This window comes from Podarcis raffonei, chromosome 1 (genome assembly GCF_027172205.1).
Source record: "Podarcis raffonei isolate rPodRaf1 chromosome 1, rPodRaf1.pri, whole genome shotgun sequence".
NCBI classification, from domain to species: domain Eukaryota; kingdom Metazoa; phylum Chordata; class Lepidosauria; order Squamata; family Lacertidae; genus Podarcis; species Podarcis raffonei.
Window position 1 is genome coordinate 27,593,678 of NC_070602.1, and position 15,154 is coordinate 27,608,831.

At 41.6% G+C, this 15,154-nt stretch overlaps 1 protein-coding gene across 5 annotated transcripts in view; it reads left to right on the top strand.

The window, feature by feature from the left end:
- Positions 1 to 15,154, top strand: part of CEP128 (centrosomal protein 128) — a 186,678-nt gene that overhangs the window by 41,406 nt on the left and 130,118 nt on the right. For all 5 annotated transcript variants that reach the window (XM_053377864.1, XM_053377872.1, XM_053377836.1 and 2 more), the window contains exon 13: positions 12,220 to 12,570. In XM_053377864.1, the coding sequence (XP_053233839.1) occupies positions 12,220 to 12,570 (351 nt within the window). The remainder of the gene's footprint in view (positions 1 to 12,219; positions 12,571 to 15,154) is intronic.

Below are 15,154 nucleotides of genomic sequence, written 5' to 3' on the forward strand. Positions count from 1 at the left end.
CAATAAAGTTGTGGCCAAAATTTGCCCAATAACTTAAACCTAATATCCGTGTCCTTGTGTGAGTTATTTCCAATGAGGGAGTGGCTGCGGGGTCTCGACACGCAACTTTCCTCCCTCTGTGTGTTGTTTTTGGGGTTCTCCTGAACACCCCAAGCCAATTTGGGGAGGAGAAGGAGGGAAAGCTGAATTGCACAACCCGAAGTCATTGCACATGACTTCTGCTGACAGAGCTGGTCAGGTGAACCTGTCCTATGTTTCTATGCTTAAAATGGAGTATAATATCATACTAATACTTTGTAGAGACATCACCTTGCCAACAAAGGTCTGTATAGTTAAAGCTATACTTTTCCCAGTAGTGATGTATGGAAGTGAGAGCTGGACCATAAAGAAGGCTGATCGCCGAAGAATTGATGCTTTTGAATTATGGTGCTGGAGGAGACTCTTGAGAGTCCCATGGACAGCAAGAAGATCAAACGTATCCATTCTTAAGGAAATCAGCCCTGAGTGCTCACTGGAAGGACAGATCGTGAAGCTGAGGCTCCAATACTTTGGCCACCTCATGAGAAGAGAAGACTCCCTGGAAAAGACCCTAATGTTGGGAAAGATTGAGGGCACAAGGAGAAGGGGATGACAGAGGACAAGATGATTGGATAGTGTTCTCAAAGCTACCAACATGAGTTTGACCAAACTGCAGGAGGCAGTGGAAGACAGAAGTGCCTGGCGTGCTCTGGTCCAGGGGGTCACGAAGAGTCGGACACAACTAAACGACTAAACAACAACAATACTTTGTTCTCCATTTTAAAAAAATATAATATCCCTTATTTTACCATAGTGACCTTTGGATATAACAAGAGTGCCAAATAAAGTAGTATGTGCAAGGGAAGCAAACTTTGCTTTTTAAGAATTTAATTCTGCAGCAGATCACTTCCTAGATGCCGAACAGTTTCCAGGAATCCAACTGTTCTGCTTAATAAAAAATATACATATTGATAGAACAAGGTTAAAAGAGCCTGCTTTTTGTATGTTTAAAATCCAGAGGCTTAGAGGTCTGTCTCACAAGAACAAATCGTATAATACACATTTTACTTCCTGCTGTTACCCTCTAAGGGAGGTGGCAGCAGCTGCAGGAGGTGAAAAGGAAATGGATTATTTCCCTCTTGATGCGACATTAAGCTGCAAAAGGCTGTGAACTTGAAAACTACAGTAGTAAAACAGCATTCCATCAGATCTGTTCTTTATAGTACTACTTCCAGCTGCAAATCTAATACGGGTCTGTGCTTTTTCCAGATGGTTTTGGACAGGCTTGTTTCAGAAGAGCAAAGTTGCCTTATGGTGATAGGGGAGGGAAGTAGCATCTATCTGCCTCTGAAGTGCATGAGCGATGCGCTTCCTTTGATTATTGTTTTGTCATTACACAGGATGTGTAATAGATTTAAAACCGAGATTCTCTGGATTCTGTGGGCTGAATCTTACACCCCCCCCCACCCTTCATCCGACATGCATTCAACCACAGCCCATCATCTGCATGAAGCTTCCTGGCAGCTGCTAATGATGATTGACAGTACTCTATCATTTACATGTGAGCAGCATAACCTGCCTCCAAAGGACAAGTTTATACAGAGTGTGACCCATGTGATCAATGTCCTGTGCAGGTGCCATTAACAAAGACTTCCTTGATAGCAATGGTTGAAAAAAACTGCTGCGCATTGCAGGTTACAAAGGTATATTCAATAAAGTGTATTTTTCGCAGACACTGGGAATAGCTGCTGGGGTCAGTCATTTTGGCATTTTCGTGTGTATATGCCTGCCTGCATGCAAAAGGTGTGTTTGTGTGTGGGGGGGAATCTCCACTTCTGAGAGGAGGTGTGCAGGCAACGGTGCTAATAGATTTAAAGGACTCTTGCACTGTTTCCATCACTGCCCTCTTAGGGTTTCCAAATAATTTCTCCCTTCCATCAACCTTCCTTTGTTTTCTAGAATCATAGAATTGTGGAGTTGAAGGGACCCTGAGGATCATCTAGTCCAACCCCCTGTAATGCAGGAACATACAGCTGTCCCATACGGGGAGCGAACTTGCAACTTTGGTGTTATCACAGCACCACGCTCTAACCAACTGAGCTATCCAGTTTGCTTTGCTCCCACAAATTTTGCCCCTCACTTATTCTGAGCCAAAGTCTTTCCTATGTTCTCAGTCAGCAAATGGGGTGGATTTCTGTTCATTTTCTCATGCTGTGGAGAATGAAATCAGAAATTATTTTCAAGAGTGGTATGATAATTTTGAAAACTCAACTGCACACCAGTGTTCATAATCGTACATTGCTTTACGAATGCAAACGTTTAATATTTTAAAATGGATGTTAGCATGGGAAATCTCATTATGTTCTGTAAATGATGGAACTGTTGACAAGATGGCTTCAGAACCCCCTTTCTCTTGTGGGAACACCTTCATAATCTTAGAATAGTTTATTCTGTACAGGTTGGGTGGGGGAGACTTTCCTATTTAAGATGAGCTGGAAAAATACTGCAGTATGGAAAAGTACATATTTCATAAAGTGGTGGGCCCCCCCGCCCCCTTGCCAGTGAAAAGCTAGGATTGGCTTGAGCTGAGCTTCCAGCGTAGAACAAAGGATTGTCTTCTGGCACTCTGATGTTCCATTATGTCATCTATGGACCATATAGGGCATGGCAGAATTACTTTATTATAAAGTATAATACCATAAATATTTCCGAAGGGAGTTAGGTTTCTGGAAATACCTTTTCCTAAGCAAAGTTCATGGGTTGTTCCGCCACACCCGCTTCCTATGATAGAGCTAACGTTTATTTTTTGAATTCTTCAAGAATGAAAGTTAGAAGGTGAATGCTTCAAAAATGTGTGCACAGCAGAGGCATCAGGTTGAAATTCTCCACAGCTGAATACTTCCCACCCCTCTTTCAAGCTGTGTATTTGAATTCCCTTCTACTCCAGCAAAATTATAAACGTTCAGGTGCTACAGACTTTAGCCATGATTCTCTTGTCAAGTAAATAACTGCTCCTATCAGCTTTAACACTAACAATTACTTGTTTGGGGATCACTGCCAATTCTAAAACGTCAGTTAAAATTAACCACAGCAAGTGCAGTGTTGTGGATAGACGTTTGAAGTCAGACCAGGGGGACACTATTCAAATACCTGCTCAGCCATAAAGCATGTTGGCCCAAGGTCACCCCTTATCTCTTAAGCCTTCTACCTCACAAGGTTGTTGTGAGATAGGCTTCCCTCAGCCCCTAGATGGGAAGGCGGAATAAAAATGTAATAATATTAAATAATGATAACCAACAGGATGAATTCCCAGACCATATGGATTCAAAATAACCGGAATAAAATCCCTGTGCAGCAATTATACAGAAAGGGCAGGCATGGGGGAACCATGCACTTAATTAAGTGTTGTATTCTTTCTCTTCAAATACAACTATTGATGCCTTTTTGAGAGCTTCTAATTTTGCTTTATTCTATGAACTTCTATTGAACTATACAAAGCAACTTTGTGATACTTGTTGGCGGGAGGGGGAAGAATAGAGAGATATTTTACAATTGGCAATAAAAAAGGTAATTTAGCTTGCACTAATGTACCTTTCAAAAGTTACCTAGACCTTAAATTGGAGGACTCACTGTACATACAAAATACACTCATTCTCTTATTTTAAGCCCACGATGAACCTCATTAACCTTCATAAGCTATTTGTATTCATAAGAATTCCTAGTATTCTCTCATCAGTGGTTGTTACTGATTTAATCCGTTTCTTTTCCATCATCTTGGATTCATCTGAACAGGAAATAAGCTTGTAGTTGACTTTTGCCTAATTTGAAGAAGCTTTAGGAGTGAAATAACAAAGTGTTTAAATTAACTGAAAGAGGTAGTAATTGAAGGAGGTTGTATGACTGCGTATTACTAAAAAATGGTAGATAGCCAAACCTTATGGGAGGTCAGAAAGTGGGGCCTGAGCACAACAGCCTTCTCCCCATCTGTGATTCCTAGCAACTGATATTCAGACACATACTGCTTCTAATAGCAGAGATAGAACCTAGCCATTGTGACTAGCAGCCACTGATAGCCTTATCCCACATGAATTTGTCTAATCGTCCTTTGGCGTCCTGTAGCCCATGCTGAAAAATTAATGTGGCTTGTATTGGGGGATTTTTAAATGATTTTTGTAACGTGTTCCAAAAATCCTAGAGAAGCAGAGGCAGGATTTTCCCATTTGGGCTTTTAAATTCAATCTTATGTTTTTCCTGTGAATTCTTTCAAACAGAGCCGGTCGGTTGAGCCATCTGTTCATGGTCTTGGTTCATTTTGTTGTCCCGGTAATGAAAGTAGGAGAAGGGAGCAAAGTGCTCCTTTCTTCCCAAGAGCCAAGATGAGCTTGAAATCTCAATGCATTCTACAATAGCATGAGAAATATAGAACCAGAAGAGAGATTTCTTCTTTGCTGATGAATATTGGTGCCTCCAACATTCCATCTTGAGGAGAACATTCTGCCCACCTCTCTCCCCTGGTGCTGAAGACAAGGTTGCAATTATACATTCTCCTAATCTGTGCGCAGGCCTGCATAGTGGGATGAAGAATCTTCCAGCTGCACTCATGGCTTTTATGCCGGACTCTCAACATGTTTTTGCCAGCCAGCACAGCTGTGTCATATTTAGCCTTTCTCTGTCTTGCAGACACCTGGTATTAAGAGCATAATTTGAAAGCAGTCAAAGAGATCGTTGAATGCTATGTGTTCACCTTTAAACCATGTTGTTGTTGTTGTTTAGTCGTTTAGTTCTGTCCGACTCTTCGTGACCCCATGGACCAGAGCACGCCAGGCACTCCTGTCTTCCACTGCCTCCCGCAGTTTGGTCAAACTTATGCTGGTAGTTTCTATAGTTGAGTTTAACTGTGGTTTAGAGTGACACGCGAACCAGGCCATTAAGTTTCAGCCATTGGGAGGCCAGCTCTGTCATGCCTAGCCAGTCGTTGCAGCAGTAGTGATGGTAGTTGCTTCATTGAATCATGTCACAATAGTAGTACCGCCGTGATTGTATGACTGTGGTTTTACCACACTATTCCTATCTGCGTCTCCTACACACAGATCTTGTTAATGATAATATTTAGTAAGAGGGTGATTTTAAGGATGCACCCTCCTTTTCTTAACCAGTGACTAAGATGTTGGTGACAGCAGTCACAAAGTTAAAAGATGCCTGCTTCTTGGGAGAAAAGCAATGACAAACTTAGACATCATCTTAAAAAGGAGAGACATCACCTTGCTGACAAAGGTCCATATAGTTAAAGCTATGGTTTTCACAGTAGTGATGTGTGGAAGTGAGAGCTGGACCATAAAGAAGGCTGATCGCCAAAGAATTGATGCTTTTGAATTATGGTGCTGGAGGAGACTCTTGAGAGTCCCATGGATTGCAAGAAGATCAAACCTCTCCATTCTTAAGGAAATCAGATCCTGAAGCTGAGGCTCCAATACTTTGGCCACCTCATGAGAAGAGAAGACTCCCTGGAAAAGACCCTAGTGTTGGGAAAGATTGAGGGCACAAGGAGAAGGGGACGACAGCGGACGAGATGGTTGGACAGTGTTCTCAAAGCTACTAACATGAGTTTGACCAAACTGCAGGAGGCAGTGGAAGACAGGAGTGCCTGGCGTGCTCTGGTCCATGGGGTCACGAAGAGTCGGACACGACTGAACGACTAAACAACAACAAGATGTAGATGGAGTCAGAGAAGAAAGCCCTGGAGGAGTCCTATAAATTTGCCTTTGTTCAAAACACTGATAGTTATGCATTGAATGTTAAACTATGACCGGGGAGACCCAAGTTCAGATTCCTCCTCAACCATGAATCTCAGTAGGTGACCACTCAGTTTAACCAGCCTCTGCAGTGTTGTGAGAATAAAATTGTATGAAATAAATTTGTACATTGGGATCTGTGGTAAAAGCTACTATTTGTGCAGGCACGTAGGAATGCCCGGAGGTGAGATTTTCATTCCATAATGTACTGTGCCTCATGGATTTTACTTCAGATTGGCTATATTTTTAGCTGCAGTCTGACAAACAGCATAATAGGGAACTATATATATTTTTAATTCGGTAATGAAAGAGTAACCGTCAAAGTTCTAGTCTCTTTTCATAATTTGAAAAGCAGTTCACAGTGCAGCAACGGTCAAATATTGTAATAAAAGTTAAAATTTCATTAGGGAAATGAGGACACAATGTAACACATTTAAATTTATTGGCTGAGTAAATCTGAAATTAGAATGTCCCAAGACAGGTTGACCACTTACTGTGTGAAATACCTACAGTATAATTTAGAATGGACTTAATAGACTTCAAATGAAGTTATAGAAGATGCTGGGGTTAATTTTAGTAACTGCATCCTCTGTACATACACTAGTCACTTGTCAGATGTAAAGGCTTATCTGGTATGTGTTTTAACTTGATTTTTGATTACTTGAATGGATATTTAGGGAAAGTACAGTAAATACATTTGGTTAGATCCAGAGAAACGGGATTGTTACTTCCTATATCATCTTGCCCATACTTTGGGATCTTTGGAGGAGACTCTTATTTGCAGTCCTGGACTGCCAGTCCATCATTGGGTAAGATGTGTTATGGACTGACGTGAGACAGTGCCTTATTGAACGCCCCCTGTTTAGAAGTGTGGCTGCTGAACGAGGAAGGTCTTTAGTAGGTGCTGAAAAGACAACAGAGGCAGCGCCTAATGTTAAAGGCTAGGTGCTACCACACAAAGGCCCGTTTCCTGTATTGTAAGGAACGGACCTTCTGATAAGATGGCATCCATATGAGACCTCTTCTGCAGAGTGCAGTGATCGATTGGGTGTATAAGGGGTGAGGCAATCTTTTCAGTATCCTGGTCCCAAGCTGGTCCAGTACCAACATCTTGAACTTAGCGTGGTAGTTCAAGACTGCATCCTTAAGTGCTAAATTATTAGTAGGCTCTCCCATGAAGGGAAAAGTTGCTGCACTCTTGCCCTGCCAGGAGGAAATAGGATGGCTGCATCTTTATTGGGGAAGCATCATATCACAGTGCTAGGGCACATGCACCCTATCCTCTTTAGTTAAAGTAGACCCTTGCCTGAGACCTTAAAGAGCCCCATCACTTGTAGAGCAGTACCAAACCAGGTGGGCAAAGGTCTAATTTAAGATAATAATAATAATAATAATAATAATAATAATAATAATAATAATAATTTTTTATTTATACCCCGCCCTCCCCAGCCAAGGCCGGGCTCAGAGCGGCTTACAAGCAATAATAAAAACAAGATGAATGATTACAGGTGTTCCTATATGTATTACAATATCTTTCCTTCAAAGCGGTTGCACTGTTTTGTTTCATGTCAGCTGCTTTGAGCTATTAGATAAAGCGGGAGTATAAAAAGAGAGCCCTGCTGAGTCTGCCTAAAGGCCTATTTAGTCCAACATCCTGCTTCCCACAGGAGCCAACCAGATGCTTATTGGAAGCCCACAAGCAAGACATGGAGGCAACTGTCCTTTCCTGCACTGTTGCTTTCCCAGCAAATGATATTCAGGGGTATAAACGGGATAAAAATACATTTTTAAAAACTGCTATTCAGAAAATGATTACTTTTGCCTATAAAATCTATTCCAATTATGTCAGGCTTAAGATTGTGTTGACAGTTTTGCTGTGAAAACTGCCATACATGTGTGTGGCAGTGTTGGGTTGGCATGTAAGAATCTGTTTTTCAGCCTTAAAACCTTTTAGTTTTGGAATAGAATATGAATTTTCTTAACCTTAAAATACTTTTTAACAATTTAAAACCTTTTTTGGAGTTGGAATACAAACAGCAGTAATTAGTGGATTGTGTTGCTTTTGGGGGTAACTGCAGGCACCAGATATATTTCCAACAACATTGCTGAATATTCCAGCCCTGTGGTTTGTATATTGTATGATAAGTTGTCCAGAAACACAAAACCGGACTGAATTCATTTGGAAAAAAACATCCCAGGGAAGAAAAACAAAGTATTCTAAATTTTACAGCTGGAGTTATTGGATTCTAAATATGCATTTTATTGGTTAGTTGCCATCAAACACTTAAAATGATATTGAATAAATCAGAGATGGTGAAGTTGGCAGCAAACATGAGCATGCCAGTTACAGCAATAGAAGTCAATTTTAAGTATAACAGGCCCTTTGGGATGCATAAAGCCTAACATAGGACAGATTTCAGCACCTATAATTATTTCTACACTGGGCTCTATGGAGCAGCACACAGAGGGCTGAAAATGAATCATGGTAGGGCTGGATTTGGTTGGGGTGAAGCACCAGGGTTGATTCCATAGGCATGCCTTGACAGATTTAGGAAGCAAGATTTAGGAAGCAAGACGTACAGGAGAGTCGGGGTCCAAGGCTAGGATAAGGCAAGGCAAAGGAGGCTGGCTGGAATGGGGCAAGGGCTGTCATGCGGTCCGGGATGATAGAAGGTTGAAAGGAAGCTGTTGAGCAGGAAGACCAAAGTGTAGGTAGGCTGGTTGACCATCGGATAATTAGAAAGCCATACAGCTAAGGCCAAAGGCTGGTTGTTGCCCTGGCAAAGATCCAGCATTTGTAGCTTTGTCAGGTCTGGAGGAGCCAATGGATTACCAGGAAGGTGGAAACCTGTTGGGACCTGTGAAGACAATTCTGCTCCTTGTTCTTCATCTACAGTCTTCAGGGTGTCACCACAGAGGGCACCAGTGCACAAACCAGGAAACACCAGTCCCAGCTGATGCTGACATGCATGTTTTTTGTTATCCAGTGTGGTTTGTAAGGTATTTTATTTGTAACCCAATAGCTGCACTACACTGCGTATGTGTGTTTCCGCAGTTCCCGCACTGCCTCAAAAGCTGCTCCAGAGCTTTCCTCCAAGGCCTTTACTCCAAGCTAATATCCCTACAACAGGAGTACTACCCCGAGGGAAGATGTGCAAGCCACAACTATGCATTCAAGCCTTGTGAGATCTATGGGCTTGAGCACATTTGGTATTCTACTATGGCCCATAGCAACCAATGCATCTGCATAGTGCCAAAAAATAATACTGAGGAAAGGTAGTTCTTTCATGATGTTAAATTGCTCTGAGTATAAAGAGGAGTATAAGGAGGGGAAGTTCTACTACTGTGCTAAAAGCCCCCAAGTATAAACTTCTTACTTAATAATAAGCAAAGCAAGGAAGATTTATTTCTCCTTATTAGCTCTGTTTAGTTTCAGAATTGCAAAATATATGAGTACATGTTTTGCATATATATTTTATCAGTGTAGATCAGGTCTGTCCTGCTACCAATCAGTTGTATAGTTGGTGACTAGGAACTAATTATGTACCCGTGTATTTTAAAGCAAATATTCTAATTAAAAGTTTGATCAGGGGTGGGGAGTAGAAAATATTAACTGCTGATGAAATACTGCTCAGTGTTTTTTAACATGATAATTTATCTTAATATTTTCTCTGCTTTGCCTAAGCTTAGAATCTTGCTTCATTAACTACTACATGGAAACTACAGTGGTAGGTACAAGATCTTTTCTCATAGGCTTTGTGGAGAAATAATTACTTTTAATGACCCAGAAAGGCTGAAGATGCCATTATTTAGGATAGGGATTTTATCATCGGAAGGGAAACAATTACAGCTGTTGTAAGGAAAATAATCTAGCACTGAAGTTTGAAGGTGAGACATTTTAACAAAATTTATGGAAGGCTAAATGTAATGATTTCAGATGGTTTTTGTCTGCATCCTCTCACACTTGTCAGGTTCAGAATTTGAATCTATAGCCCTTGGAGATTATGTTTAATTAATACAAATCTTCCATTGGAATTGAACTCATCAGAGCGTATAAAACATCACTTATTAGGTAGCTGAGCAAGAAAGGTTATCTATAACGCCTGAAGGTCTAAAAGAAAGGATATGATGCCTCCAACACATTAGAAAATGTCTATTTTTTTAAAAAAGAAACAGTTTAAACTAATGACCGTAGTGCTAACACTCTTTGTTTCCATTTGTGTATAACGTTGTTCTTTAATGGCTAGGGCTGAAATTGTTCAAGTCTCTTGCCAGCTGAAAAGCTTGAATATATTTTGCGAGAAAAGGCAAAGAACAAAACTTAGCTTAAGAAATTGTTAACTATGAATAATTTGTTGGGAAGATTCGGCAGCGGTCCTGTAGCAGTGGTGTTCCAAACCGTGTTGAACCTGACAAGGGTCTTTTCGGTGGGAAGATAAATAATGGCAGAACAATCCCCAGTGATAACTCAATATTTTGTGAGTTGGTCCTAATGAAAGGTGTTACCTGACAGTGGATTTTGAGTTTCCCCCCCTTTATGGATCAGCATGGCTTGTTTTTGCTTTTTGAGTGCTTTGAGTGTTTGCCTGCCACTGCCATGCTCTGCTTTGGAGAGTGATTGGTTTGGTCTTGGCCATGCTTTCCATTAGCATGGCCCGAGAAGCTTAGCCAGCAGGCCACATGAACTCTGTGTGCCTCCTAGAGCAGAGGTTCCCAAACTGTGGTCCGTGGACCACCCATAATCTGCACACTTAATTCAGGTGGCCAGCAGCATGCCCATATTAAATATTCATGCTGATACTTAATTGCATTTTTATTGATTCTTTTTATTTCTTATATTGCATTTTATTGTATTGCAATTTGAATTTTATGGAATGCGGTTTGTAGTGCAGTAAAATGCAATAGAAGAAGAAGAGGAAGAAGAAACAAGCAATAAAACACAATGGAAAAATCATACAACATCTAGCGGAGCGCATTGCCATTGCTACAACAGGCAGAAAAGTCATGAAGTAGTCTGCCAAGACCGTCAGCAATTTTCAAGGGGTCCATGGGGTGGGGCGGGGGGGAGTTTTCAAACCACTGTCCTAGTACCTTTACAGAATGGTCTGCAATATGCAGAGGGTTCTTTGGCAAAGATGTGTGTGTTCCCTGACAGTAAAATAAAAATGGATGTGGAAAGAGTGGTGATATAAAAGGATTTAAAATCTACTGTTCCATAGAACAAGGACATATCATTTGGCAGGACATAATTTTTCACATTGGGTATATGTGTGCCTTCTGCTCTTCTTGTGTGTGTGTGCTTACTGGTCTTGTGGGACAGTGGAGACGTCTGTTTTCAAAGTTGGCTGTAAAGCTTGCTGCCATCGTTTCATGGGTGAGAACATAGGGCAGTTCTAATCCATTATTTCACTGGCAGTAGCAAGGAAGTGTCTCTTGAACAGGCACAGCTGTGGGAAGCTGGAAAATGGTTGCTGTTGCTCTCCTTGCATTTGAAGGCTTTTGATTCTGGAGTAACGACTCCCTCGTGAAATTACCAAACTACAGTCCAACAGAATTTTTATTTCTGTCTCCTGTGGTTTGAATTGAGGTTAAAGGGTTTTTTTTTGTACTACATATATTAATTAGCTTACCAGTGTTGGCATGTCGTCATCAAATTAAATTTCTGTCTTCTCTTCCTCCCAAAGGACCCCAGGGGCCCAAAAGTTAAAACAATACATTTTGTATAATTTACCAACACTGTCTTGTCAATTGTCAGTATTTTTAGGATATTTAAGACCGTTGTATTGTGTTTGAGTATTGTTTTTGGTGATTGCTGCATTTTGCACTTTGTACCTTCTTTGTGAGGCATCTTCTCCCAAAAAGTGGGATACAAATTTATTAACTGATAATTAGTCACTGTACCTGTTTTGTTTTACAAAATTATCACCGTCTGCTCCTCTCTCTCTCTCTCTCTCTCTCTCTCTCTCTCTCTCTCTCTCTCTGCAATTCGGGTCCTTGTAACTTCATTCCTCTCTCTGTCCCACCCCCCAACACATACTCTATATGTGATTCTATATGCTTGCCAACTTAGTATGACACTTTGTTCTGCTCATGATAATTGAACTCTAGTCTGCAAAAACTTAATCTGGGAATGGGGAACCTGTGACCTTCCCAGATGTTCCTGAACTCCAACTCCCTTCAGCCTAACCTGGCATGAGCAATGGTCAGGGTTGATATAAGGTTGTAGTCCAGCAACATCTTGAAGGCATAGATTCCCCCACCTCTGGCTTGCGCCATAAAAAAATTGGTAGTACCTCAAGTCTTGCTGCCACAGGCAAACATGGCTGCCCCTCTGGAAATTGTTAAATGTGCATGTATGTCTCTGTTCCCCAAGAAAAAAAAAGTGTTAATATATTGTGATGATTTCTAGGTTTTAACCTCCGACTTGGAAAAGAGGGAGACCCAGCAGCAAAGGATGCTGAGCCAGCTGAAGGAGATACAGAGCAGCTACAAGATCTGTGAAAATGAGTGCAGAGCTGCAGAACTCCAAGTTAGTGAGCTGGCTCAGCAACTGGAAGAGTCGACTAAGGAGGCAGAGAGGTACCTAGCTGAATTCAGACAATCTGAAGTACTCAGGCTAGAAAATGAGAAGAAGAGGGAGGAGTTAAAACTGAAAGCTCAGGAAACTATTAGACATTGGAAGCTAAAGTGTAAGAAACTGGAACATGAAAGAGAGAAGCAGACTCAACTTCACAACCAGCTGATGGAGAAGAACAATCTGGTATGGGATTTTTTTCCTTTCAGTTATTTCATTTTTTCTTGAAGCCAACCGTTCTGGGAACTACTTTCCCCCAGTGAATTTTTAGACTCTTGAAAATAAGTAGGTATAATATATCACACTGTAAGAAAAACCATATTCCGTTAGTGGTGGGCTTTATGGAGGAGGAGGGAGAAGAGATGACTTTCAGTAGTCAGATATATGTAAAGGTAAAGGTAAAAGTACCCCTGCCCGTACGGGCCAGTCTTGACAGACTCTGGGGTTGTGCGCCCATCTCACTCAAGAGGCCGGGGGCCAGCGCTGTCCGAAGACACTTCCGGGTCACGTGGCCAGCGTGACATCGCTGCTCTGGCGAGCCAGAGCCGCACACGGAAACGCCATTTACCTTCCCGCTGGTAAGCGGTCCCTATTTATCTACTTGCACCCGGGGGTGCTTTCAAACTACTAGGTTGGCTGGGACCGAGCAGCGGGAGCGCACCCCACCGCGGGGATTCGAACCGCCGACCTTTCGATCGGCAAGCCCTAGGCACTGAGGCTTTTACCCACAGCGCCATCCGCGTCCCTCAGATATATGTAGCTTGTAATTAATACAATGGACCTTTTGATCTGATCCATCTTACTGGAACATCTTCACAAGTGAGATGGAGATAGTGTCATCCTGTTGTGGTTGGCATGACATCAACATTTTTAATAGAAAATTTGGTGCCTGATCAAATTTTTGACCTTTGTAATGTAACCTTACAAATGATCAGATCTGGCTTTGATATAGTGACTTCTAGAAATGTAAGGCATAAAACAGAAATTCTAGAAATGTAAGGCAAAAAACCACACCTGATTTTTTAAAAGAAATTTGCCCAGTTTTAGTCGTCCAAATAAAGTATTCAGTCTTTGGTCTTGGTTCCTTTAAAGCAGGGGAGGGAGGATGTTACCAGCCTTTGGGCTACATTTCATTGTGGACAGATTTTGAGGACTTGCGTCCCAGTGTTAAGTGGCACCAGAGGCAACAGTATGCATGCCCAGAGGGACATGACCAAAGTATGTGGAGAAACAGATGTGACTTTTCCCTTTTGTACAGCAGGCTATATTCCAGCCATGTAAAAGTCAGAGGTTTCTACAACCCACCATCCAGGTTACTACAATTCAGGATATATTCCAGCCAGGCAAAAGCAACCAAAGAGGGTGTGGAGTAGAGCTGGTAAGAGGTGCAGTCTTTGGAGGAATGCATTCGCTCCCTGGGTCTGAAGATCCTCCCCCCTGCTTGAAAGTGTTGCTCTACGACCATGCATGGCAAATAGCCAGCATGCTGCTGCAAGGTGTGGACAGATATGTGTACAGTACTCAAACCATTCACACTCTCTGCTCATGTAACTTGGAAACCAAATTGGTCTTAGATCCCTAGTCGCAGGTATATGGATGTTTGGAGTTGTGTATACTCAGTTGTATCTCTGCTACACTTTGGTCCATTCCAGAATCCAGCAGGGCTCTTTTTAAAGGTCTAATAATACCATGTTTTCAACAGTGGCGAGCCCAATGCTTCCAGGAATCCCGCAAGCCCCTTTGTGTATTTGCTTCAGGAAATGGTGATGTATGCACTGCAAGCATTTTGCCAGATAAAGTGTGGAACTTTGCTAATAGAAGTTATTTGAACTGACAGATAAGGGTTTGCTCACTCATCTGACTAATAAGGTTTTAGAGAATAAGTTGACAGTTCTCAAAGGCTTTGATTTGCTTCTTCAAAACAGTAAGAGCACAGCTTTCACAGTGGCAAAACAGCATTTCCAGGTCTTTTTCTCCTTCTCAGAACAGTGAATTCAAATGTTATAACTGGGATTGTTTGGGAATCCCCTTTTCTTGTTTCATTGTGTTTGATTAACAGTCCAAGGTGGCTGTGCTTACAGGCTAAGAGCTCTGCGATAATACTTTTCTCTTTTGTACAGCAGGCTATATTTTGTTTGAAAAAAAATGTTTTTTTGGGGGGTAATCTGCTGAAAAGCTAGCATTTAAAATAGCCATGAACATTTCAATTAAATGTTCTTGAATGATGTCCAGAGGCAGTAGTAACGTCCGAAGGCTGAAAGAGGAAGCACAATTTTTGATGCGATAATACACGTGGGAGGAAAATTAGCAGTGTGAAAAATAGTAGATTAGTCCTTCCACCCTCAAGGTAAAAACATAAAAGGAGGATAGTTGCGGCAGATGGCCATTGGGAGACTGGAGATTCTAAGCAATAATTAAACATTTCACTGCAATTTGAAAATAAGCAACCAACATACGAGACACAGTTTTGACAGGGAAAGGCTGTTTTGTGTCCCCAAGAGGCTCAGGCCAAGTGTGACAAGTAGGTGGACTTCATTGCATCTCTGCTTTATAATTACTCAGTCACTTCTTTTATACCCAGTCAAAGCACATTCCCTTTGCTGGGATTTAAAAGCTGCCTGTCTAAGGTACGGAGAAAACCTGTAACCTGAAATAACTGAGACTTCTGAGAGGGAAGGGTCTATCTAGAATAACGACAGTGATTGTAACTACAGTGGGGGGAGTCAGTTGAATTGCAGGAATGTTAAGGATTTGAGAGAAAGGCAGTGGC